At 42.1% G+C, this 25,056-nt stretch overlaps 2 protein-coding genes across 2 annotated transcripts in view; one reads left to right on the forward strand and one right to left on the reverse strand.

Moving 5' to 3' along the window:
• Positions 1-126: 126 nt before the first annotated feature.
• dis3l (DIS3 like exosome 3'-5' exoribonuclease) lies at positions 127-18,409 on the reverse strand. The gene is made up of 18 exons (XM_079554475.1): positions 18,188-18,409; positions 17,515-17,668; positions 17,251-17,379; positions 16,742-16,877; positions 12,860-13,027; positions 12,399-12,477; positions 12,019-12,198; positions 11,755-11,921; positions 10,563-10,724; positions 9,180-9,427; positions 8,998-9,090; positions 6,080-6,368; positions 5,426-5,661; positions 5,158-5,312; positions 3,935-4,107; positions 3,710-3,855; positions 1,919-2,090; positions 127-1,017 (listed from the first exon to the last, which is right to left on the reverse strand). Exons 1-18 carry the CDS (start codon positions 18,315-18,317, stop codon positions 700-702), a joined length of 3,135 nt encoding a protein of 1,044 aa, XP_079410601.1. The 5' UTR covers positions 18,318-18,409; the 3' UTR covers positions 127-699.
• Positions 18,410-18,901: 492 nt separating this feature from the next.
• Positions 18,902-25,056, forward strand: part of LOC306962167 (multiple epidermal growth factor-like domains protein 11) — a 131,280-nt gene continuing 125,125 nt past the window's right edge. The window contains exon 1 of the mRNA XM_079555243.1: positions 18,902-19,094. The gene's annotated coding sequence lies outside the window, so the exon portion shown is untranslated. The remainder of the gene's footprint in view (positions 19,095-25,056) is intronic.

The raw sequence follows: 25,056 nt of genomic DNA on the forward strand, positions 1-25,056 counted from the left end.
GAGCACTTTGTCTAGTTTTTTCCAAGGCATTCTTTGTTTCAAAATTTTCTACTGGGCTTAACAAAAAAAAAGTTTTTACACAGACACAAGATTTTTTTTTAAGTTTTATTACGCCAAAATAAATTAGTTTGCAGAATTAAAAAAAAAGTGAAATGTTTAAAATGTGGGTAGTGACGACTCATTCCCAAGAAAAGATGTTTATTTAAATCTGGACATTTTATTTTCTATCTTCCACAAAACCTCCATGATCTATTTTTGTGCTCCATCTTGCACATTTGAAAACAAGGATTCTAGTGGGGGATAAAAATGGAAACATATGGCAGTGTAGCCTATGTACAGTAAGTTTCCTAGTTTCTTTTTATTTGATACAAAAATGTAAAACGAGGTCCGGTGAACACTAAGGATCAGTATGGAAAAGACCTCAGCTTCTAGAAAGAGTGCAGGTAGATTCATAATAAAATGAGCCTGAGGTATACGGAGGATTTGGAGTTAAAAGGAGACCTCATTATTCAGACATGTCTCTGTGGAGGGTATGCGCTAACATCATTCTTATTCTAAAACAGAATCTTCAATGTTCGGGACTGAGTGTCAAGACAAATAACTCATTTCATAACTCAACGCTGACATCCTTTTGGCTTCTGTTGCCATGCTGTGACATCTTCTGCATACCCTCCACCCTTGTCACGACCTTGATCAGCCTTACGCCGTCGTAGCGCACAGTTTCTCAGCCCCGGCCTCTGCGTCCATCAGTGCGAGCTCGCGGATCTCCTCCAGCAGAGAGTAGAGGTTGGGCTGTTTGCTCTGACAGAACTGCCTCTCCTCGCGGGACAGGCGGGCTTTGAGAGAGGCTTTCTGCTGGGACGCCTCCTCGGCCTGTCTCTGCACCTCCCGCACCAGCTGGACCCTGGGCTGGGACTGTCCCGGGGCCGGACTCTGGGACTCGTGAGGCAGGTTTCTGATCAGCTCCAGGAGCAGGGAGTCCGCGTGGCACCGGTTTGACAGCACCGAGATTCGCACCTGGGAAAGAGGAGATGGGTGAACTGGTGAGATTTTCAAATATCGTCGCCTGGACTGGGCTGGTCGCTTTTGTCAAAATATCTGACTGGTGAAGCACACGAGCTAGAAGTCTATACTGTATAAACTCTGGTATGCTCAAACTTTTTTTGAAGAAAATGTCACGCAGCATAACTGTCAATCACTTCAAACTCATGAAGGGGTTGGTCGAGTTCATAAACCTTGGGGTGGCAGCGCAGTGGCTTGTGGGATTGTTCTTTGCTCCTTATGGACTGATGAGGGACATTCTGAGGTTCCTCTGCTAAAGGAGATATTATAGGAAGCATCAAAGCTCCTTTAGTAACTCCCTCCTAACTGCACTAACACATTCGTGGCTGATGCACGTACAGGTCAATGACATCAGTGAGCGGGGAAGTCTTTAGGAGTTACTGCGCGGACGTTGTGCTCCTGTATCATTACGCCTCACAATATAGTACCCCTTTTTATCTGCTTATAAAATCGACATGTTACATTTCTGTGTAAATATACTTGAAAACACTTCTCGTAACTTTATTTAAATAGGGAACACGTGGAAGAGCTTGGTAGCTTCTATCGTGAGCTTTTTTGGAGCTATATGACATGTGGGAGAGGCTGCGTATGTGCTCCGTTTGCGTGACAGAGCGCACGGACAAAGACCAGACGGGGATATATTAACTCGACTAAAGTTAGGTAAGAACATATCTTGGTATGTAAAAACGGTGGCCTATTCCTTTAAGTTATTTTAACTTCGAGAGCGAGAGAAGACGCTTCAAAACATGGAAAACTCAGTCCAGTTGACGACAGGTGAAAATCTGTACCGCGGTGGATAATCCCTGGATTGAGATCATCCTTCACAAAACAGAGTTTATTTATTTGTGGTACTGACCGTGATGTGGTGGAACAGCCTGAGGGTGGTCGTCCCGAGCGCTGAGGAGGTGGTGATGTGGTCTGAGTGTCTCTTTATCGTCCCGCTGCTCCACTCACATCCACCGTCTGCCGCCGCACTCACCACCTGCCCCTCTCTGTTCCGCAGGTACACCGGACCCTTCACGCCGTATCTGAAACACAAGGACATTACCATCTACCACAGACTCTCAAACTGTCATGAAAGTGACTCAGTTTCTCAAGTGGAAGTTGAATCTTGTCCAATATTACAATTGTTTACACAAGTTGCAGTAAGTAAAAATTAAATATATTCTCAATGCCACAGGCGCAAAAATCTATGTATGTTTGTTTCATTTCTTCAGATTTTTTGGGGGCTTTTTTTTAACCAGAAATTAAAAAAAAAGGAATGTTTGCAAAAAAAGATTTGCAAACATTCCATCAAACAGAGAGTACTGAGGGGAAATTTCAATATTCAAAATCCATTTGGACGTGACGGGCAACTTTTGCGCATAATTCTTTTTTGTATTTCGTGAAACTTACCCAGTAAAAATTGTTGAAAAAAGCCATATTTTTTTAAGAACTTAATGCCATTTTGAATTTAATGTACTGGCAATACTTTTTTAAGTATTGGCGCAGACTTTGGCGCAACTGATTTTATTAATCAACCAATTAAAGTGAGGAGAGACAGAGTAAAACTTTAAAGTAAACAATCAAATTCCCCCCCTCTTTAACCAGAAAGCCTTTCTAAGTTTGCAAATTATTACATAATTTGTAAAACACTTCCAGACTATCACTTTAAAGCTGTGGTAATCAAATCATTTTCTTGTAGTAGAGTCAATGCGACGGTCAGAGACAAAATTTAACACAGTGACCCTGTGTTAAATTTGTTCACGTCTCAACTCTGGCTATGAGCAGCTGAGAGATTTCACTCAACTACCTCGCGTCTTTAAAGGAACGAGTGACGGTCAAAAAGCCGGCGCTCCGGTGCTTGCATCTCTCTTCCTGAAGCAGATTGCTTCGAAACACTGCGTCGGAGCCTGTTTCGGTAACAGCTGATCACGTGACTCAAGTGTCTATTGTCTCGAAAAGTACTTCATTCTGTGAGTTGTGTATCAGTGTCTCCACATGTTTTCTGGTCCATGAGCTATAGCGATGTAATCATTAGTGATAACTAAATGTGCAGTATTTCCCCCCATTTCCCATTTAACCGCGTTCATGTGGTCAAAGTGTCTGCGCCGCTGTCGACCAGAATAAAAGTTTATATTTTCCTATTCTTTACAAAGTCCTGCTTTTGAAGAGATACAAAAGCAGCAAATAGTGGCTAAATTAGCTCTGACTGAATGAAATGAAAACATAGCGAGCGCATCGATGTCTTGCCTCTGAGCCGCAGGTGACTGAGGCCCCGCCTACTGTAGCTCCGTGAAGCACAGAACCACATTACAAAGAAAATCACTCTTATTTATCGGCCTATGATTGATTTGACCATTCAAATAACAGGCTTCAAATAATAAAACTGCCACGCGCCTGCTTGAAACTTCTCTTGCTCATGATTGCGTTTCAGTCGTGTTCATGAGAAGTCGCAATAATGAGGTTTGCCCACGAGGTCAGTCTTCAAACAGAATGAAACAGCTCTGAGACTTCCAACCTTACGAAACTGTTTTGCCAGGAAAGCCTTGAAATGTTACAAGGTTTCACTCGGTCATCACTAAAGGGAACACATTTCTATATCCTCTCTGTAGTCCAGTCACAGTGAACCCTCCGCTCGTGTGCTCAAATCTGCAGCGTTTCTTACTGTGGAATAAAGACGAGGACGCCGTTGTCCCTGATGCCGTAGATCACAGCGTCCGACACACAGCTCGGGTCGGTCTGCGGGTCTCTGTCTCTGAAGAACAGGCACTGGAACAGCTCTGTGGACAACTTCTGCACACGCTGAGCAGCCTGAGCAGCACAGAGCGAGCAGTGACATTAAAAACGGTCAAAAACACAAAGAGACGGTTGGGACGGACGGAGCACAGACCCGGTTCCTGTTGTTGATGTGCTGTGCCGTCTCCTCCAGCTCTCTATTGGAGGCCGCGGCGGTGCCGAGTCCTGCCTCCTGCTCTAAAGCCTTCATCAGGAGCCGGTGCACGAGGACGTCGGCGTAACGGCGGATCGGGGACGTGAAGTGAGTGTATCTGTCCAGCGCCAGACCTGAGGGACAGAGCACCGCGTCAGTTCATCTATGGATGCGCTGAAGCTCACTTTTATTATTTCTGAAAAACTCTGTCTCTTCTTGCTATTGTGTCCTTGAGAAAGACACAATAACCCGCCCGTATGAGTGTGGAGTGTGAATGTGTGTGAATTTCACCAAGACTGACTGCAAAGGAGCTTCCAGGGATGGTGGCGGCGACTGTGAGAAATGTGCTCTCCTCCACACTTTTGAATGCAACTTTTATTAAGACCACTGTAGACAAAAAGTCGGGCTATGACTCAAAATCTAATCGAAATCTCAATCCCTGTTTTGGTCTTTGGCAGAAACAGCAGCACTTAGTTTTGGAAATAACAAAAGATATTTGCTCTACTTTGAGCTGAGGTTTATATAAAGAATGAATCAGCAACACTTATTTATTTTTATTATGGAGGGATAAAAAAGGATCGAAAATGGAGATGGATCAATATAAGAAATCTATTTTTCTTTTTTTTTGTGCCATATTGTCCAGCCCTAACAAAAGATCCTCTGAAGAATTGCTTAAATGCCATCTGCATCAGCCAAGCAAGTAAATACTGTACAGACAAGCAAGCGAGCTAAAATGACGTACTTGTTTGGCACTGGCGGCACTCGTTTAGTTTAGTTTATTGGTTTACAGGGACAGTGCATGTTAATGAACAAGCCACACCGGATTGTAGCCCCATCCAGGTGGGAATCGAACCTGGGACCTTCTAGCTGTGAAGCAGGAGCACTAACTGCTGTACTACCCTGCCGTAAACAAAGAGGACACTAACCCCAAAAACAACAAACAACAGCCGCCATGTGAGAGTGTTCACAAAGGTAAACCTTTTGCATAAAGGAGAAAGATAAATGGCTTAAAACACATGTCAGGTCTGAGTTTAAAGAGACCTCTACATTTTGAATGTAAGAACGAGAAGAAGCGAAAAGTCCTCAACCCAACCAACCCAGTCTAGTCGCCGCTATCTGAAACTGTGACACTGAGCAGTGAAGAAGAGGTGACTAAACCTGACTGGTGTTTTCAGTGACAGTACCGTAGTGGTAGTGCTGGTCCGCCGGCAGGGCCCCGGTGGAGAAGTACATGGCCTGAGACATGGCCTGAGTCGCCATCATCCGCAGCAGCCTGTTCACCTCTGGGTCCTGGGGGTCCACCGCCTGCTCCAGGGAGAGCGCCAGAGCCTTGTTAGACCTGGGACAGACACAGACACTCACTGTGGTCATAAATACGTACAATACAATCCCGACAATGAATACAATGAATGGCTATATTTTAATCATAAGAGGAGCCCAAACACGCCGTACCTGGTGTCGATGCTGAAGCCGTGGGCCCTGGCGCTCTCCTGCAGCTGGCTGAAGTGCTCCTGTCTGGGGGGCGGGTGGTGACGGAGCAGGGCCTGGTGGGGGAACGCCTCCTGGATCTTGCGCGCCACCCAGTGGTTGGCGTAGATCATGCACTCGGCCACAGTCTCGTGCACCTCGAGCGGCTGACGGGGGACCAGCGCCGTGATGTTCTTCTCCGAGTCCAGCTGGGCCCGAACCTGACGGAGAACAACGGGTGGAGAGGACACAGTAATTTAATGTTTAATAGAGTGTGCCGCCCCAAGTCTTTCTCTCAGAATTCACTCATTTACATGTTTTTTTAATTAGAATATATTAATGATCACCCTTTGTTGCTTTACCAGATACACCCTTTTGTGCTCATCATGAAATGCAAAACAACAGTTCAATAGACTTTAAAATTATGCTTATGATTTTTAAGTTCCTGTGACTTACTGACTACAGTATCAAATAAGCTATGGCGAGTGTGTTTACTCTGCAATGAAAGGATTAAGTTTAGCAAGAGATCGAGCGGTGAGGAAAGCATTTCTTTGAGACAAATATGCAATATGGTAAAAAGCCCCCCATTGAATAATAGAAACAATAAACTTTTCTTCAGTAGTAACTGTGTGTCCTCACCTCTACTCCCTCCAGCTCGAGAGCGCCCCCTCTGTCCCTCTGCGCTCTGAGGTGCCGGGCCACGTGAGTCAGCGTCTCCAAAGCCTGTGTGAGCTGAGCCAGTCTGTGGTCCCTCTCCTCTGGGGTCAGCGGGTTCAGTTCTGGGACTTGGGCCTCCTCTCCGTTCAGCAGGGCTTGGGCCAGCTCGTAGTGCAGCTGATAAGACGAGCGGATCACCGTGCGCCCGAACCATACGCTCGCCACGTCCAGAGAGTCTGCCTCCAGCTCCCACAGCACGCTCATCGCATACCTGCAGGACAGAGACCGGAGGGGACACTGGCTCAGGATTTAGGACAAAATATCTAGAAACCTTAGTAATGCATTCAGGGTTTTAACTCTCTGGTTTTGACATGGTTATTCCAGGGCTGCACAATATATCGCAAAACATATCGTATCGCGATATTAGGTGATGCAATAACGGTATCGCGATTAGTAGATTAGTCGTAATTTGATCTTGATCTAGGCCTGGTGGTACTTGGGAGGTCTAATTTACCCAGCAGATTTACCTTCAGTGCACATTTCTGCTTTAATGCACATGCAATTCTCAGGTCAATGACAGACCTTGTGACCGTTAAATACTTTGAAGACACAGCAAAGGCAGGTACTCCAGACTGTTTGATAACCGACCTAAGTAGCTGCACTCTCTTTGCTCACCTCTTTGTAATATTTAGTTGGCTAATTAATTTTTAAAACACTCCACAGCTTGCGTTAAAGCATTTTCAAGAGCTGTGAAGCGAATGTGCTTAACAGTTTTGCAATATACACTACTGTTCAAAAAATTTGAGGTCACTCAATTTTATGATTTCCATGAAATCTGAAGCCTAGAATAAAGTGTCGAGTTGAGAACGTGTCCATTTTGAGAATATAATTGAACTCACAAAGGCTGATACTCCAGATACTCAACTAGCCAAAATGCCAAAATTATGCATTATTAGTGAAACAGGTATATACAGCTATAAGACTTCTGCTATAGCCAGAGCTGTCCTGGAAAGACTGACAGAAGCAGTGACAATCTGTGCCAAAGGCCTCTCCAGTCCCTTCCAGCAACTAAGTCACACTGCTGAAGCTATCTCCAGAGAGTGTGAGAAGATCTCTGAGCAGGATCAACGTACGCAAAGCACCAGGTCCAGACAACATACCAGGTCGTGTGCTGAAAGGTTGTGCTGATGAACTCACTGAAGTCTTCACAGACATTTTTAACACATCTCTGCAGCAGGCTGTGGTCCCAACATGCCTCAAAGCAACAACCATCATTCCAGTGCCATCCTGCTTTAACGACTAACACCCAGTAGCACTCACTCCAATTCTTATGAAGTGCTCCGGGAATCAAGGATGAGAGAAAGATCATTTCAAATCATTCACATGGTTTGACAAATAAAAATCTTGAATCTTGAATACTGATAAACGAGAGAAAATGAAAAAAGGCAACGCAGCAAGTTACAATGTTGTTGATGGGAAAATTTCCCAATTCCCCACTTCCGAAAGACGTGCTTGGTGAATGTTGGGAGAAAGAGCACAAATTGGGACATAAACATGAACTTTTCCCCTGCATTTTAAACACCACAGCAGCAGCAGCAGATGCAGTATTATAGCCCTCACAGCAGACATGTTATTTCAGTCCTATTTGCATCTAAAGGTCGTCCCAGATCTATTGCATTACTCCGACAGCCAGGATCACACCCGGAGCCAGGGCTGGATGGGCCATAGGGAGTACTGAAGTATTCCCGGTGGGTCGATGTACTTTTGGGTCCACTATAATTTAGAAACTGCAAGTTCAACTGACTCTTCCACCGGATCTGACACCTTTTATCCCCTCCGTTGCCACTTTCTTGAGTTATGGTTCCCAGATACTCTCGTATATAATGGGCCTCTCAGATATAACATTACTCATGCCCCTCACATCATATTTGCCAATATAAGTGAAAAGAGTTCATTTTAACTCCCTCCAGGACCCAGAGAACGTCAGGCCTCTATTTTTCATACATTTTAAATAAAAGTATGAATTCATTACCTAAATCTACAATGTGATCATTTGGTTGGTCTTTTTAAGTTTATTTGCGCCGCAGTCGTGAAGAGGAACCTCCTTAACGGAACGCACATTTTAAGATTGTTTTTCTCATTTTACAAATGTTTCACCAAGTTGTAAACGACAAGATGAAAGTTGTGAGTGCTATGAGGCGTTGACTTCGGCAGAAACAACATGCAGTTATTTTTGTAGCTTATACTGTTTTACTTCAAGGGCTTATTGTATTGCTAACGGCCGCGACTATTGCATTGACTTTTGGGTCGGTCTGGACCCAAAAGTCCCAATTTTTTCTGCCAGTCCAGCCCTGCCCAGAGCACATGGCTACTTAATATGCATGAGCAGAAGGACATACTTCAGCGCTCCCAATTTCGACTCCAAAGGCTACATGGAAGCACAGAAGGGGTAAATCTTTCTTTACAATAATGTTTTTAGCAGCGCAGAGCCTCCTTTGTGATTGTATTTATAAGCTGTTGTGGAGGTTAGCACTTGCCGCATTAGCATTAGCATTAACATTAGGGCGTTGCAATTGGCTTATTAATTTATTATGGAACCAAGATTATCACTATACTATAGTATACTATACTATATGTACACACCGCACATTTAAACCTGCCTCGATCCATTATTTAGAATTCATCGCTGAAAGTAAAGGCAATTTAGGCTATTTTTAATAATATATTCATAAGGAATTTTAATAAAATTACATGAAAAACATAAAATGACTGAAATATAACAGAATAATTTCCTCATATTTATGTCAGTAATCTACAGCAAAAGCTTCAAATTGATAACTCTACAACTCAAATAGAGATCTGTCTGTTGTTGTGTGTAACAGTTGCAGAAGTCCACAGACCTGTCGACTCCTCCGAGCAGAGAGCAGAGGTTTGCACTGAGCACAGCAGGCAGCATGTCGTATCTGCGGTCGGCCAGGTAGTACGTGGTCGCCCTGCAGGACACAACAATGAAATACGTGACTTATAAGACTATTAGCCACAATGCTAAATAACTGATAATGATATGTATGCAGTGTCTGACCGGGCCCGCGCCTCCAGGTCGGTCAGTGATCCCTCTGTGACAAAGTGAGTGACGTCAGCGATGTGCACCCCCAGCTCCAGCCGGCCGCCGCTCAGGCTCCGCACAGACAGAGTGTCGTCCACGTCCTCGCAGCCCGCGGGGTCGATGCTGAACACCAGGTGGCTCTCTCTCAGATCCCTCCGAGCAGTCACCTCCCCTGGTGCAGGGCTCCATGGCTGCTCAGGCGACACCACCGGCATCTCCTTCAGCTGAGGGAGAAATACACAAGTCACTGTAAGCTACATCCCATCATTGAAACAGGCACTCGTCCATCTATAATTGACTATGAGCGATGGAGCATTTAGCACGGCAATCAAACGTTTTCTATTATCATATTACATAATAGTAGTAGTAGTTTATTTTTTGCTTTTAACTTGATATAAAAGCAAGTATCTAAAAATCTAGTTAGACACATCACTCTCTTTTTAAAAAGTGAAGCTCAGACCAAACGCTTGTGAATTGTCCAAGGATAATCCATTGTAGTAGAGGAATCCAAATATCATCAACTGGACTGAGCTTTGTGCATCCACATTATATTGTCGTAATCAGTGCAGTAGAAAATCTACATTTTTGAGTTGAGAAAAGTCTAGCTTCATATGGAGAGAATGTGGTCGTAACAGTAGTAGTAGTTGTAGTAGTAGCAGAAGTAGTAGTTGTCTTTTTTTCATTAAGCAAGAGTAATAATACAACCGCATACTAAAGTAAAGTCTGGTGGCCATTACATGATGGTTCTAAGAAAGTCATTGTTTAGCTATGACCAAAGTTTGTCATTGCGAGTGTCCAGGCGGTGTGTATTTATCTGAGGTGTGTTTATTTCCACAGATAAGTGCTCGTGCCTGAGCTCTGTTATTTGTGAATCTGGCGGTGCTGATGTTATATTTTGTTGACGAGACACTTGACAGAGATCATCGCTGCAGGAGGCTCACTCTGTGACAAAACATCAGACACTGCCTAATGATGGTCGCAACTCGTCTTTGGTCGAACGACGGTTCTATGTTAAGTCTTTGTCCCGTCTCACTGTATGATCTGCGTTTTTAAGCTACAACTTAAGATTTTCCCCACGACGTGTGATAATTTTTCGCAAACAGCCATAATCGTGCTGTGTACACCCGGCTTAAGAGTATCATTTAATTTGACAGTTTAATTAATTATATAGATGGCATGTAATGAGCTTTTTATTGGGCAGATTTTGTAAGGTTTCATATTATTTTAATACGCTTCTGGATAGAAATATGTTGGGTTTACTCTTCAAACATTAATGTAATATTTCCCCATATAGAACAAAAGAAGGTACAAAGACGACATAAGCGTCAATCAATAAATAGGTAGTAGCATCATTCTGACCTGTGCCTCAGAGAACGGCGGGACGCTGATGCAGTTCTCGATGAGGATGGTCTGTATCTCGGTCTCCAGTTCTCCGGCGCGTCCCAGGACCCTAACGCTGTGGCCGTTCGGATACAGTGATGTGCTCTCCCATGAGTCCAGACGCACCACCACCCTGTGATCCTGCCAGGACACCAACCATTTCAGCATTTCATCTACATGTTTATTACACATTTGTTCATGTGTGAGTGCTTCACCATGTAGAGAGTTGGAACTTAAAGTGTATGTGCTGTCAAACCAAACAACAGCACGTTTTGGCTCAGGTAATTCTCAAAATAAAAAAAACTGCCTTATTCATTTGGGCATGTTTTTTAAATCAACATTTTCAACCTTTATTAACCAGGATAGTCTCCCAGAAAGCTCAGAATATGTATCACAATCAACATCTTTTTCAAGGGAGTCCTAACTCCACAGGGGAACTCTATTGTACCTGTTACTAGTGGTAGAAAAAAACAGAGAACCCGAGGGAGAACATGCAAACTCCGACCCCGCAACAGCTATTAAACCCCAGACTGTCTTGCTGTGAGAGAAAACGTTTGCGCTGCCTGTGTCACATTTTTCTCAAAGTGTTACATAAAGTCATTATTCATTCACTCCACACTCGATGACAGTAAGGTACTATTGTAGTCACAGCCGCCCTGGTGCAGACTGACCATTTACCCCATGGCTGTAATATGCTGTTTATATCCTGATCTCTTATTATGTCACTGCCCTCTGCTGGTCATGTGTGGAATTCTTTCCTTTTTTTAATTTAAGCTGCCCCCTTGTGGCAAGAGTGAGCATTCTGGCAATTTCTTTAAACTGAAGCTTCTTTATCTTTGCAAGAAAAGGCTCAGGCTTTAGGTCTTGGATGAACTCCGGCAAGTTGTAGCAAAGCCTACAAGCGCTCTTTAGCATGCCGTTAACAACAACACAAAGAACAACACAATTTAAAAGTGTTTAAAAGCTAACATCCCATTCCACTGTGGCGTCTTCATCCACGATTTCACGTAAGTCTCAGACTAGCTCAGCTCCCTCTCTCTCTTCTACTGTGTGTGTGCGTAACCGCATGCTCTTGGTTGCCGTGGTGCGGTGGAGGAGAAACAAGAGGATGCTTTAAAAAGCGCATTGGAAAACCATAAATAATATAAAGTATTTGACTAGAAATTTGAACCTGTAGCGCGTCGGCCTGTGTGGTGCTGATGCGGATCTTGGGGATGCGATGATCCCAGGGAACAGTCAGGATCTTCTGGGAGTTTCTGCTCTGACTCTGAGCTTCTCGGGTAGGAAACGTCACCACATAATCCCTCCAGTTCCTCTGCAGGATCCCCACCACACGGCCTGGATATTCAGACAGAGAGATCACAGAGCTCAGCATCATGTCGTCATGCTTTAAACAATACATTACGGTGTTTAAAAACAAATATGTGGCCGTCACCTGTGGGCATGGTCTGGCTGCTGGGGTCCTCCGCGCTCTTCTCCTCTCCCTGGGTCTCCGTCAGCGCCGTGGCCCTCCCTTTCCACTCGCCCCGGGGAAGCAGCTCCACCACCACGCTGTCCCCATGCACCGCACGGTTACGGTGCTTACTCCCAAACACCAGCACGTCCCCGCTTATGTCTAAAAAACAAACCAAAGCGAGGACCGAAGAGTGAGAGAGAAAGAGACATTTGTTTGCCAAAGGGTTTATATAAAACATGCCACAACAAAACAAATGTGATTATTTAAGACATTTAAGGCCTTCATTTCAGTAGAATTGCTTTAAGAACCCTGTTAATGGGCTGACATAAATGTATCAAACCTCATACTGACTGCTGTACCTGTGCTCTTGTTGGAGGAGACTTGTGTAGTCACCGTTGCCTCCTGTTGAGCTCGGTGCTTGTTCACATTCAGAATACCCTGGAAAAAGAACCACAGAAATAACAATCAGCACGTTTTACAAATAACTTGGGTCTGCGTACATGGCTTTATGAATGAGAGAGTCAGTCTTGTTTTGTTTTTTCTTGATACATTGTGAGTTAATTTTGCGAAAAACAAGATTTGACAAATATATGCACTTCAGAAATTTGAACGTCAGTCAGAGAGAGTCCATTTTTATGTCTCATTTAAAGCCATTTAGGCTGACCAACTGCAGCAATCCCAGATCCAGGGGGCGACTCTTCTTTTAGCAGTGTGTCGTTCTTGACAACAGAGTGTTTTTTTGTGCCTTTGCTGTAGTAATAACACAGTCAGAATATTCTTTCGATGGCTGTGTGAATGTGTCCCAGGATGGCCTCCGTACCTGCAGGTATCGGCCGGACTTGATCCCGGCCTCCAGCAGCTCGTGGGGCAGGTGCTCGGAGTACTCCCTCTCCGAGCCCTCGCCCTCCCTCTCCTGCAGCGCCTGGGCGATGGAGCCGTACAGTTCGTGGGCCGCGCGAACATCCAGCCAGAAGTTATGCAAATATTCCTGAAAAATGCATGAGCGAGTTTCAATTCCACTGTCTGGCACTTTACACTTTAAATCAGTATAGAAGAAGTTAGGCCTAGTTTTTAAAAGTCCTAACGCCGTGCAGCGACAGAGTGCATCCAGGGTTTCAGCATTATTGTTCACAAAATGACCTTAAACTACTGCAAACATTTGTAAGACGACACATGAGCTCTGTCGGTCTTCCCCAGGGCAGCTGTGGCTAAAGATACAGCTTAGCTCAACAGAGTGTGCAGATAAATGAAGGTTAGTGCTAGATAGTCTGCTCAGGGGGGACAGTCTGCGGTGAATTTAGAGAGATTTATGAGTCACACTTTTACAAAACACTTTTACACCAAAATTGGCCAAATGACTTGTATTTTATTTGGAATCCAAAAAAACAAACAAAAACGATTTGACTTGTATAAATTACATAATTTAGAATAGAAACACCACACAAGAATGGTTATAGAAAAAACTATTAGGGAGGGATGGAGCCATTTTCTTTTACTTATTGCCTGAATTTTACATTTTATACTGATTATGCGGATATTAGATATTTTTTCTATATCAATTGCAATTATTTATTATTCCAAATAAATGGCTACGAGTTCACTTCCTGCAGTTTTCCCTATGGAATTAAACTGCAAAAAGAATATATCCATCTAGTTCACTCAAGTTAATGCAATTGTTGTGAGAACGGTACTGCTCTGGTGCGTCCCCGTCCTCCTCACCTCACAACCCTGTCCCCCTCACCTCACACCCTGGTCCCGGCTCAACGCGCTCAGATTGGCCCGTGCAAAACGAGGACACAGACTCACAAACCATAAAACCTTTGAATATCACTTTTTTTTGGCATTTCATCTCGCGATATAGGGAAAGTACATTAGACAGGCTAAAAACTTTCCATATGAGATCTGCTTCTACTTTTTATTTCTATGCTGAAGCGCTGTTAGCAGGCTAGTAGTTATTGTTAATAACACTTTGCTCCCTGAAAGTCATGAAACATGCTCATAAACTCATCCTTATGAATGTGGATGTGAGTAATGCAATACGAAAGTTAGAAACAATTCTGGACGACCAACAACATAAACTGTCCACGGTTTCGAAAACAAGGGGGAAAATGGGTACAGGGCCTTCAACTGAGCTAATACAAGATTAACACGCAATTTTAGAACACCTTTGTAGAGGTTTCCAACGTTGTATTTGACAACTTTGATTTCTTATTAATTAATAGAGCAGCCGTAGTCTTTTCGACACAAATGTATTATGGCTTTAATTCAGTTTTGACTTTTTTCTTGTCAGCTCTTTCTTCCACCTGGTTCAACATTAGCTGTCAAACTGCTCACTGGAGCGAAGGGAGTTCAGCTGCAGAGGAGTATATGGTAATGTGCAACAATTATAACACTACAGTATCTGCAGCGCTCTACGCTTTTCAGGCTACATCCCAGAATGCAGAAAGCAAAGGCCGAACTGTGATTAATAATGTATACACACAAACAAAGAAGATCACAAAACAAACTTGTCGTTATTAGAAGCTCGTCGTTAGCCGTTGTCCTGAACTCATTTTTTGGTTGTAGCAGCAGCAGGAGACTAGTTCAGCTCATAAACACCATTTGGAGGTGATAGCTACTAAGTGCTAGCTATGTTTAATCAATGTTTAGCCACATCTTTCTTTAACCGACTCAGCATGTCATCCAAATGATCTGCCAAATCAAGCTCGATCAAAATAAAGGTCCACCAAGTGACAATTGTTGCTTTTTATAGAGACACTACTTGGTTTAATGTCACAGATCCTACATACTAAAACGCATACGTTCTATTCACCTTATTCTGCCCCGCCCACTTTTGACTCTTTTTGCTTTGTCTCTGAACTTCCGTTGTCCTGACACTTCTGGTTGAGCACGAAGCCCGTTCATTAAGTGGAGAATGAGGGAAAAAGTTCACCTCTCAAATCTGATGTTTAGTAGATTGATTTGTGTAAAATGTCCAATGTTCATTTGCACCAACATGTCAACACTGCAGCGTTTCGCTGCGCGGCCTGAAAACGGCTTTGTTTTCGTGTAGTGACTGATTTTATCTATCTATCCTCCGGAATACGGTGAATGGCTGTTGTTGTGTACCTGGGCAAACACTTGTGTGAGTGACTCTCTGAGGGGCTGATGGTGCGGATTTGCAGCCTGCCTCAGGGCAGCGGTGACCAAAATAGTAGCTTAGTGCATGAATAGGTGTTTTCCCACCACAGGAACATTTTGCAGTTCTTGGTGCCTTTTCAGGGTTTCTACAGGCAGCAGCAACTCAAATTCAATGCTTTTTTAAAGCTAATTTTTTTGCCACAATCATATCTTTTTTAAGATTTGCAAACATTCCATCGAACAGAGGAATGAGGGGAAAATTTGATATTCAGAAGCAATTTGGACAAAAAATTTTTAGGACAATATCTGCAGCTGAATGCGTTTGACCACAACTTTTTTTCAATGAACTCATGCAATAAAAATAGTTGAGACAATGCCTTTAGTTGAACCCCAAAATTGATTTAATGCCAGCTTGAGTAGACTTACTGACTTTTAATGCTTTTAAGGCCTTGCAGAAATCCTGTTGTTAAGTACTAGCCGCTTAAGAACTGGTACCGGTACTAGTCACTTTCCAACTGGGGAGAACAGTGCAACTGTTTCAGTATTTCAACACTTTCTAGTCCGACCAGAGACTCTTTGGAGACAATGTTACGTCGTAAGATATGTATGTTATGCAAGTACAGGGTAGTGTTTTTTCCGAAAATTGTCACTCAAGCTTGTAAAACCAAATGCAATTAATTAAAGAGGTGCAAAATAACATCGGCCGGCGACAATTATCGGCCTTTTTGATGCCATCACTGATAAGCCGATAATTCACTCCCACTGCTGCAGATTCATCCCCACAAAGTTACACCAACAGATACACACTATACCCGAGCGACTTCTGCTTAACTGAAAAATATGAACAGTATTCCAGCGAAACTAGAAGGAAGAGCTTTTTGACTTTTTACATCAAGTCACTTCAACATTTTCACCGCAACAAAATGGGAAAAGACGAGGAAATACGAGGACCTGCACTCAAGTGAGTTTAACACTTAAACAGAGCGGGTCCTAAACCGATGTGTAATCTTTCTATTTCTGAGAAAATAAAGACGATAACCCCGCGACTGAAGCGCTTTGAACGAGAAAAGTTTTACAGTGATGAAATGAGCCACGCAACTCGTGTTTTCTGCCACACGAACGTCGAACGCACAAGTTAGCAATTTGGTGCTATCGTAGCTACTTCATAAGCAACACAAACTTGAATCTGTCACAGGCTCGGATTTGGCATCACCTCTCTCCTGTCAGCAGCAGGTTACAGCACAGGACACAGCAGCAAGGGGAGAAAAAAAGACTCTGTGAAATATTCTGTCTATATTGCACCAGTTTTGTATCTAAGATTTCAACAAGGAAGTACTATTATTATTATCGGTTATCGGTTTCCATTATCGTGCATCCCTAACTAATATAATATATTATATTATAATATAATATAAAGATAAAGACTCAAAGTCACTTGGGGATATAGATTAAAAAAAAGCAACAGATTAAGATCGTTAGTCCCTCTCTGGTATTGATGTGATACTGACTTGGATCTGCAGGGCCCTACTTGCTGCTGTTGCTTGAGTTGTTGTCATGACCATGTGTTATTTGTGATAGGTACCTGCATAGAGATGACATAGACCCCGGAGTTGAGGCTGCTGTACTGAGCCACTGCCTCGCTGTCATCTGTCACCATGACGATGTCCTTCAGCCCAGCCAGGTGATTGTAGTACCACACCGCCGCCGAGTACACGCATCTGAAGTAAACAACGACATAAAACTACATCAAATCTGCAACATACAGCAGCATAAGACTAGATCACCACAGGCTGGAGACGCAAACTGTTTACACCAAATGACACCCCAAAAAATATTTGAGTAAAATAAGTCTTAACTGTGTGTAAACCATGTCTAATGCATTGCGAGGACAAAAATGAAAGGATCTCTTTTGCACCACCAGTAGAATACAGACCACAGTTTTACACACAGACTATACTTGTATTGTCAGCTTGCATACAAATTAAATCATTTTAATTACCATTGAAAGTAAAATTTTAATTAAACACATGAAGCCTAATCCAGAGAACCGCTACAAAATCCCCTACATTCAGGACAAATCAAAAGCCTGACCTTGTTTGCCACTTCTCCTGGCTCTCGCCCTTCTCTCTCGGACAGTAGGAATATTCCTGAAACTCGTTGGCGAACAGCACACAGTCGTGACGCGGGTCTTTGAGCAGGTTGCGCAGTCGGTTGTACTGCCTGGGTAAAAACAACATCTCAACATGACAAACGTGCAAAACATTACCAATCATATCAGTCAGCGCTGGTGAAAAGAGCCATAATGTTATTATAAGCCTGTAATGACACATAATAGTAACTTTGTATATTGCGTACCTCCTCCCTTTGTTGTGCTGCACAGCCTGACACGCCGTCTGTGTGAAGATGATTCCTTGAAGTTCTCTGAATTCAAGGATCTCCAGGAAGTCCAGGACGATCCCCACGTCAGGCACCACATAATGAGTCAGGTCTCCAGGCAGCACCTTCCCCTCTGAAAAAGAGGGCCAATCATTTTAGTGTTATCAAACTTTAGACCTTTATAACCTTGACAAATGATGATTTTTTTTTTTTTTTAAACTAAAACTACCACTACTACTAAAAAAACTACGATGGCAACATTTATTTTGCTGTTTTACTTCCCAAAACAGAAAGAGGGTGATTGGGACATGACAATATATTCCAGCCCTGGTATTTTAAGTAATGAGTAGGCTATGAATATTTACGATTATTGAATAACAGGTACATTATCTAAAAAGGCACGGACAGAGACCTATATTTCTGTGCAGTGCAACAAAGGTCGCTCTGGTGAAAGGGGACCCTATCCCTATCCATTGTTTCTGATCTTTGACCCCCCAAAAACTAGACAATCCGTACATTACTGAACAAAACAAAGTAATCTCTTATCCATGTTGCGTCCACCCACATATACCACGTCATTGCAGCTGCATATTCCAGATTCGCCCATGTTTCAAGTTTCTCCGGGTGTATGTTTGTGTGTTTTGGACGTTACCGTTGTCACAGTCCGCCTGGCAAAGGGCGCTGTAGCACGGAACCCGCTCCCTCAAATAATGCTCACGGACCACACGGACTTTTCGACCTCGGCTGCTCTTCAAATGCAGGATCTTCTCGGTCTTTATCATGTTTTAGACCCGGTCAAAGCGTCTTGATTCAATTGTTTAAACATAACGCGGGAACAGACAGCTCTCCCGCACCTACCGCACTGGCAGCTAAACAAGTTTCAGGAAGTGAAGCGATCACGTGACGAGGCTGGAAAGCAAGCACAAAAAAAACTAGCAAGAAAACAAACAAACGAGCAAAATAAACTGTTTCAACTATGTATATTTGAGGTATGATACATGTAAAAATACAAATATACAATGCTTGTATTTGTATTAAGGCATTTTAGTCTCTTGACAGGCTTTCTACTCCAAGCAGTAACGGTGTATTAAGTATCTTGATGTCTTCTACTCTCTGACGATGATCATAATTAAAATAAAATAATATATATCTGTTTTAATGTCTTTGTAATACATGTAGATAATTAAATCTCAGTGAGTAAACGGAAATGGAGAACTTAAAGCGACCAAAACAGAGAATGACAGACTCATCTAAAGGAGACGTACGTGGGAGGAGAAGGTAGTCACTCCTCTTGTGTTACTGAAACTCTTTGGCTGATGCTGAAGAGACGCTGCAGAAGCCTCTCCAGCTCAGAGGCGATGCACTCGGCTCCGCCGGACACTGCGCAGGAAAGGATCCTCTGGACTTTACTTTTCTCGTAAAAAACGATAATTTGAAGCCATTGCAAGAAATAATAATCAAATTTGACAGTATTACCCACTCTTTCGCTGGCGTTTGACACTGGAAGGCTGCTTTTATTTACGACTATGAACTTGGTTTGAGGAGACATTGTCGGAAAGGTAAGAGATCGTGGCAAGTTCTTCATTCTTAATTTAGGTTTGAAGCGTGGCTAACTGTATGTTTTTCTTTCAATTGTGATCTGCATTATTTCGCATGGCTTACACCCTTGTTTGTTTACTTTCTGGAGTAAAAAGTTTTCCTTTCTCAAATGTTAAATGTGTTTAACTTAACGCTAAAGGTCTTATGGGATTATTCTGCTTTGCTAATCAAACTGCGACATTCTATTGTTCTAATTAAGGACAGGTGCGTTCTGACTTCTACCGCATAAAGTTATACATTAAATATGCAAAGTCAGGAAAAACATATAGTTCAGTTTTAGCTTTGCTTTGGCCCTGATTTTGTAATTTTGTGTCTTTATTGGCAAAATGTTCTCACATTGTGCAGCTATAAGCTGGCCATATGTCATTATTTGTGTCAAAAATGTGGCCTACTTTAGTGTGTGGAATATAAATGTGCAGAACATTTAAGTTCGTGGCTTAGTCATTGTCCACACTTCTTTTTTGGGGTCGTTTTGTCCAACTTGGCTGCTAATCAACTTCTTTGACTTACTGTGCAGCCGGTTCCGATCACATCCAGGAAAGTTTTCATTTGGTTGCAGCCTCTTCGACCTTGGCACGGGGCTAAATGCAATTAACAGCGCGCAGGACCGGTCTGATAGGGGACTTTAGAGGAGCCTGAGACTTGCTGCTGGACCCGTGCCTAAATGGATAGCTTTTCCTTGATTTGGAGAAGGAGGTTCTGCTATTGAACTTTTTGGAGAACCAATGCATTCCATGTAAGGCAGAGCAAAGACCAGTTTCAATTTTGGAAATACAACAGAGGCATTGTAGTAAGCTGCTGCTGGTTTGTTGAAATGCGTACAAGAATGTTTCCTTTGCATTTTAGTCTTTGACCATGAAATGGTCTCTTTGGTCTATTCTGTTCTGATACTACACCTGCTTCTACTTGTACCATTTTAGGATTCTGAGAGAGGGCTCTTCCTGTAAATGCAAAAATCGTATCTGTAAAAAGCTGCAGTCGAAGAGTTGAAACTTGTAGTCGTCGTAACTCCTATGTAGTCTTGTCTTTGACACGATACATATCCACAACACACTGTTCATAACACTATACATCATATTCCAAAGAATTTTATAGGTCAATAAATAGGGCAGGGCGATATGACCTATAATCTATATCACGATATATATAAAAGAAATACCACGATAACGATATATTTGTCTTCAAAATCTCAACCTTACTCCTATTGGGAATATTAATTCAAAGATATTTATTCATGTATAAGCACCAGCTCCTGTGTCCTACAGTCGGTGTTTATGCTGCTCTGAGTGGAGCTGAGCGTACTGTTAGCTGCGATCTCCGTCTGCGCCTGGTCCTGACTTTATTTTGTAGGGACAGAGCATGTTAATGAACACACCATTACGTCCGTTGTCCCCCAGTGTCAGCTCTCAAACACACTCTCATTCATCCTGGCCTATTGTACATATTTTTTGTGGTAGGGGAAACCAGAGGAAACATTCGCCGACGCGGGGAGAACATGCAAACACAGAAAGGCCCCGTCCAGGTGGGAATCAAATATGACATGGCCCACCCCAGCACGAAATGGAGGTTTTTATTGTATAGCAGCATAGTGTGACACGTTCTCATTAAAGTCAGGGATCAAACAAGCATATTAATTACCGTAGATGTTTTAACATGACATGTGCCATGAGCCGCTAGCGCATCTTTGCTATCCTCACATCTCGATGTTGCTAAACTTAATCTCTCATGGCAAAATAAAAGCACTCACATTGCCTCACTACAGCCACACGAACCGCACAGCTATTCTTCTGTTCTCTATATTGAAACAGCTGTGCAGGGAAAAGGAGTGATTGCATGAAAATCAGGAAATTAAACTACTGGACTTTTTTTTGTTTCAGCTGTTCAGCTGCAACTTGTTATCATTAGAAGTGGGCCATATCGTATCACATATCGTTATCGCAGCATAATTTTCTGATATCGTTGTAATTTTTTTATATCGTTACACAATATAATTTATGTCACACTCCACTCCATCAGAGCATTAAAAAATTAGTATGCCGTTAAAAAAAGAAATGACTGTATTTTCCGGACTATAAGCTGCGCCAGAGTATAAGCCACAAAATGCATAATGGAGACAAAACATGTATAAGTCGCTTCAGAGAATAAGTTGCACCCTCAGCCAAACTATGGAAAAAGTGCGACTTATAGTACGGAAAACACGGTAATAAAATATAACTGAATTAATCTTCTTAATAGGCTGGGATTTTTAAGTAATTTGTCCATTGTCAGTTATATCGTCAAATATATCGTTATCGTGATATTTCTTTTTTATATTGTGATATAGATTATTAGTTATTAGTTATCACGATACCTTGATACAACACAAAAGCATTTCCTATTCAGGATTAAACCAGGCTTACTCTTTGTTGCCTGTGCCAACTACTTCTACTACTGCTGCCAGTACTACTACTGCTACTACTACTGCTACTACTACTACTACTACTACTACTACTATTACCACTACTACTGCTACTACTTCTAGTACTACTACTACTGCTATTACTTCTACTGGTGGCACGGTAGTACAGCGGACCATCTAGCTTCTAGCTCTCGCTTCACAGCTAGAAGGTCCAGAGTTCGATTCCCACCTGGACGGGGCCTTTCTGTGTGGAGTTTGCATGTTCTCCCCGTGTCTGCGTAGGTTTCCTCCGGGTACTCCCGTTTCCCCTACCACTAAAAACATGTACAATAGGCCAGGATGAATGATGTGAGTGAATGTATGGTGATGGTCAGAGGGACCGTTGGCGCAGACGTGTGCAGACGTGTGCAGACGTGTGCAGTCGTGACAGCGCTTCTGTCAGTCTCCCCCAGGGGAAACTGAAGCTACAAACGTAGCTTAACCACCACCGAGTGTGAATGTACACTTGTCTCATGTAAAGCGCTTTGTGACTATGTCTGTGAAAGCCGCTATATAAATATAGCTCTTCTTCTTCTTCTTCTTCTTCTTCTTCTACTACTACCAGTGTTACTACTACTACTACTGCTACTACTACTACTACTACTACTGCTACTACTACATCACTGCTCAGTAAGGACGGTCATTGGCTGTTTGCTTAGCTGCTGTTGCACACTATTTTACTACTAGTTGTGATTAATTCATTTTACGAACTTATGAATGAATGTACTGTTTGTGAATATTGCAACGTTTATCGAGTCATTGATTGATTTGTTCACTATGAGTGCTCCTACAACCTCTACTACTACTACTACTACTACTACTACTACTACTACTGTCAGTCCCAATGAGGACTAATGAGTGGTCTTGTGTTCTGTCGTGGTTTATAGCATTTATTTGCTGTTGACTCATGTAAAAGCAAGGAGGGAATTGCACATGTGCAGCAAGTGCCAGCATCTTGTAATATGGAGAAAAGGGTACAAAAGTTAAAAGTATAGGGATTGAGAAATTATGTTGGTGTGACAGTCATTAAGACAGACTTTGCAAACTTTGAATGAAACACTTTATGCATCTTTTTGTAAGAAATTCAAATTCAAATTTCAGAATACACTTCAAATGCACAAAACTAAACAGCTAATGCTAAACTGTTGGGTAGTTTGAATCGATTCTAAGTATCTTGCAAATCAGCAAATTGTTTTAAATATATGGTGATGCAATATCCATATCCTAAGAATGTACTTTATGCACTGAGGTCGTCCATATCACTGAGATTTACACAGTTTTTGCAAAGAAAAACGTAATGTAGCTTCACAATGTGCAAAACTTCCGTCTTATCATTTTCCTGATTTAAACTTGGTAAATTGAATGGATAATGACCGTTTTGAGATACTTGTATTGTTGATTTTCAGTTTTAGTTCTCTTTATTCTGATGCATTCTTTAAACCTCCTTTTTACACAACTGTAACTGTGTTGAAATGGTTTAGTATAGCGTCAAACTAATGCTACCACAATATTAAATGCAGTTATCGATTACTGCATTTTGTCTAATTTTGCTCACCCTAGCCGTTACTCGGATCCTACTACTACAACTATGAGTACATTTTTGCGTGTCTCCTGCAGTAAAGTCATTGTTGCGGTGATTGAGGGGATATTGACCCCTGGATATAGGTCGCTGTATCTGTTTTGTGTGTGATCTGAAAGTCTGGCCCCCGGGGCCTCTGGGAAACTCTATTGTCCCCATCATAAACAGTCAATGAGCGCGCGCTGCTTTGACTTTACTATGAGGACGACGCTATAAATAGGTCAGCGGATCAGTCAAGAGTGTTCAATGTGTTACAAAATACAGAGTGAAGTAAGGGTTTCATTCCCAAAGTCCTTATATTCAATATGTTGGCAAGATTTTTGTTTATAGATAGATAAATACAGTTAATTAAAACCAAGAAAGAATGTTTGTGCAATGTATGAGCTTTCCTTTAAAAAAGTGTTTGCTATTTTCTGACATTTTAATATTATATTATTAAACTTGCAAACTGTAAACCTCGTTCTTTTTCGTCAAACTAGTTCAAAGGATTTGTAGTTGTCATAAAATGTAGAGCAACCTCCAATATTCAAAATACTTGTGATTGTGTAGCAGTCAGCAAATATATATCTGGAAAAGTCATTCTGTTGCTCATATTTTGATAAGGATATATGTATTATGAATCATTAAACTTGTAGTAGATAATGTAAGTGCACACGGTACACACTTATGGTACACACATATGGTACCACAAGATTGTTATATCAAGCCTTTTCTTCGATTCCTCCTCTTCCTTGCCTGTGTTGACTACATTCTGCTTGTCGTAGCACTGCTGTCCACTAGATGGAGCTCCAGAGAAAGCCACATGAATCCATTTTCTCACATATGTCTCCCAGTTCGTTTGATTAGGTCATGTCTATTAAGGTCATGGCATTAGACAGATACACGCTCCTGTTAGAAAAAAGCCTGTTTGTAGATTTATCATAAAGTGTTGTGAAAATGTCGACAGACTTGCCACCGATGCAAATGTACACCTAGTGATCAACTACACACTGGCAATGATATTTTTGCTGTGAGTTATCAGAATAAAGCACTAAAGCACTTCAAAACAGCAGAGTTTCCATGGCGATGAGCTGGTGATGTCCCGCTCCCAACAACGTTAAGAGTTGAGGCTGTTCACATGAAGACGCATGGGTTTTTGGATAGTTAGCCAATAAAAAACAGTGATTGAATAATGTCATTCAGTCATTATCATTTATTCTGTATACTGGTGAATTGTTTTGCAGAAATATGACTTTAAAGTACTTTCTTACGGCTACTCTTTCCTATGCTTTATTCAGGCTATTACAACTAGTATCGCGTGAATGATGTATTTGTCAAGAAGATACCCCTGGGATTTAAGATTTTAGAAAATGTAGAAAATAGCAAACATCTTGCTGCTGCTGAGAAAGAGTAGGAAAAATTGAAAGGAAAAATTTAAATAAAAACAATTTTAAGTGAATTGTGCCAAATTGAAGCATTAACATTGACTCTTAAATTGTACATAATGTTTATGCCAAATGTTTCCTGTTTTATTGTATAGTATTGAAATACAGTAGTTTGACCACATACAGGAACAGAGCTTTTGGATTACTCCGAGTGACGAATATCGGCGTGTGAGCTGGCGTTATGAGAGCGTAAAAGGGAGACGTGCTGAAGGAAAAACACACTCCAGCTTTGTTTTTGATGATGATTGAACATTACAATATGGTTGAAAGCACAAAACAGTTGATTAGGCATTAAACTATGTTCCTCTAGACCAGTGCACTCTGTTATAGTCCCCCTGTCACGCCCGTGTTTTGTTTGTCGTCTGAAAAAAGCCAATGCGTCACCGAAACGTTTGTCACAAAAGTGGCCCCAGCAATAATAGTAATGCACTATTTGATGCCTCCTGTGCTCTTACTTTAATTAAACCCTTTCGAATATACTC

The sequence above is a fragment of the Gobius niger genome (genome assembly GCF_951799975.1).
Source record: "Gobius niger genome assembly, chromosome: 4".
Taxonomy (NCBI): Eukaryota; Metazoa; Chordata; class Actinopteri; order Gobiiformes; family Gobiidae; genus Gobius; species Gobius niger.

Excerpts from the sequence above, each read along its gene's own strand:
- dis3l (XM_079554475.1), bottom strand. The coding sequence starts at position 18,317 with ATGATAAAGACCGAGAAGATCCTGCATTTGAAGAGCAGCCGAGGTCGA. Across the intron at positions 17,380-17,514 it reads CAGCACAACAAAGGGAGGAG|GCAGTACAACCGACTGCGCA; the intron begins GTACGCAATATA and ends GTTTTTACCCAG. Across the intron at positions 9,428-10,562 it reads CGCCGTTCTCTGAGGCACAG|CTGAAGGAGATGCCGGTGGT; the intron begins GTCAGAATGATG and ends TTTCTCCCTCAG.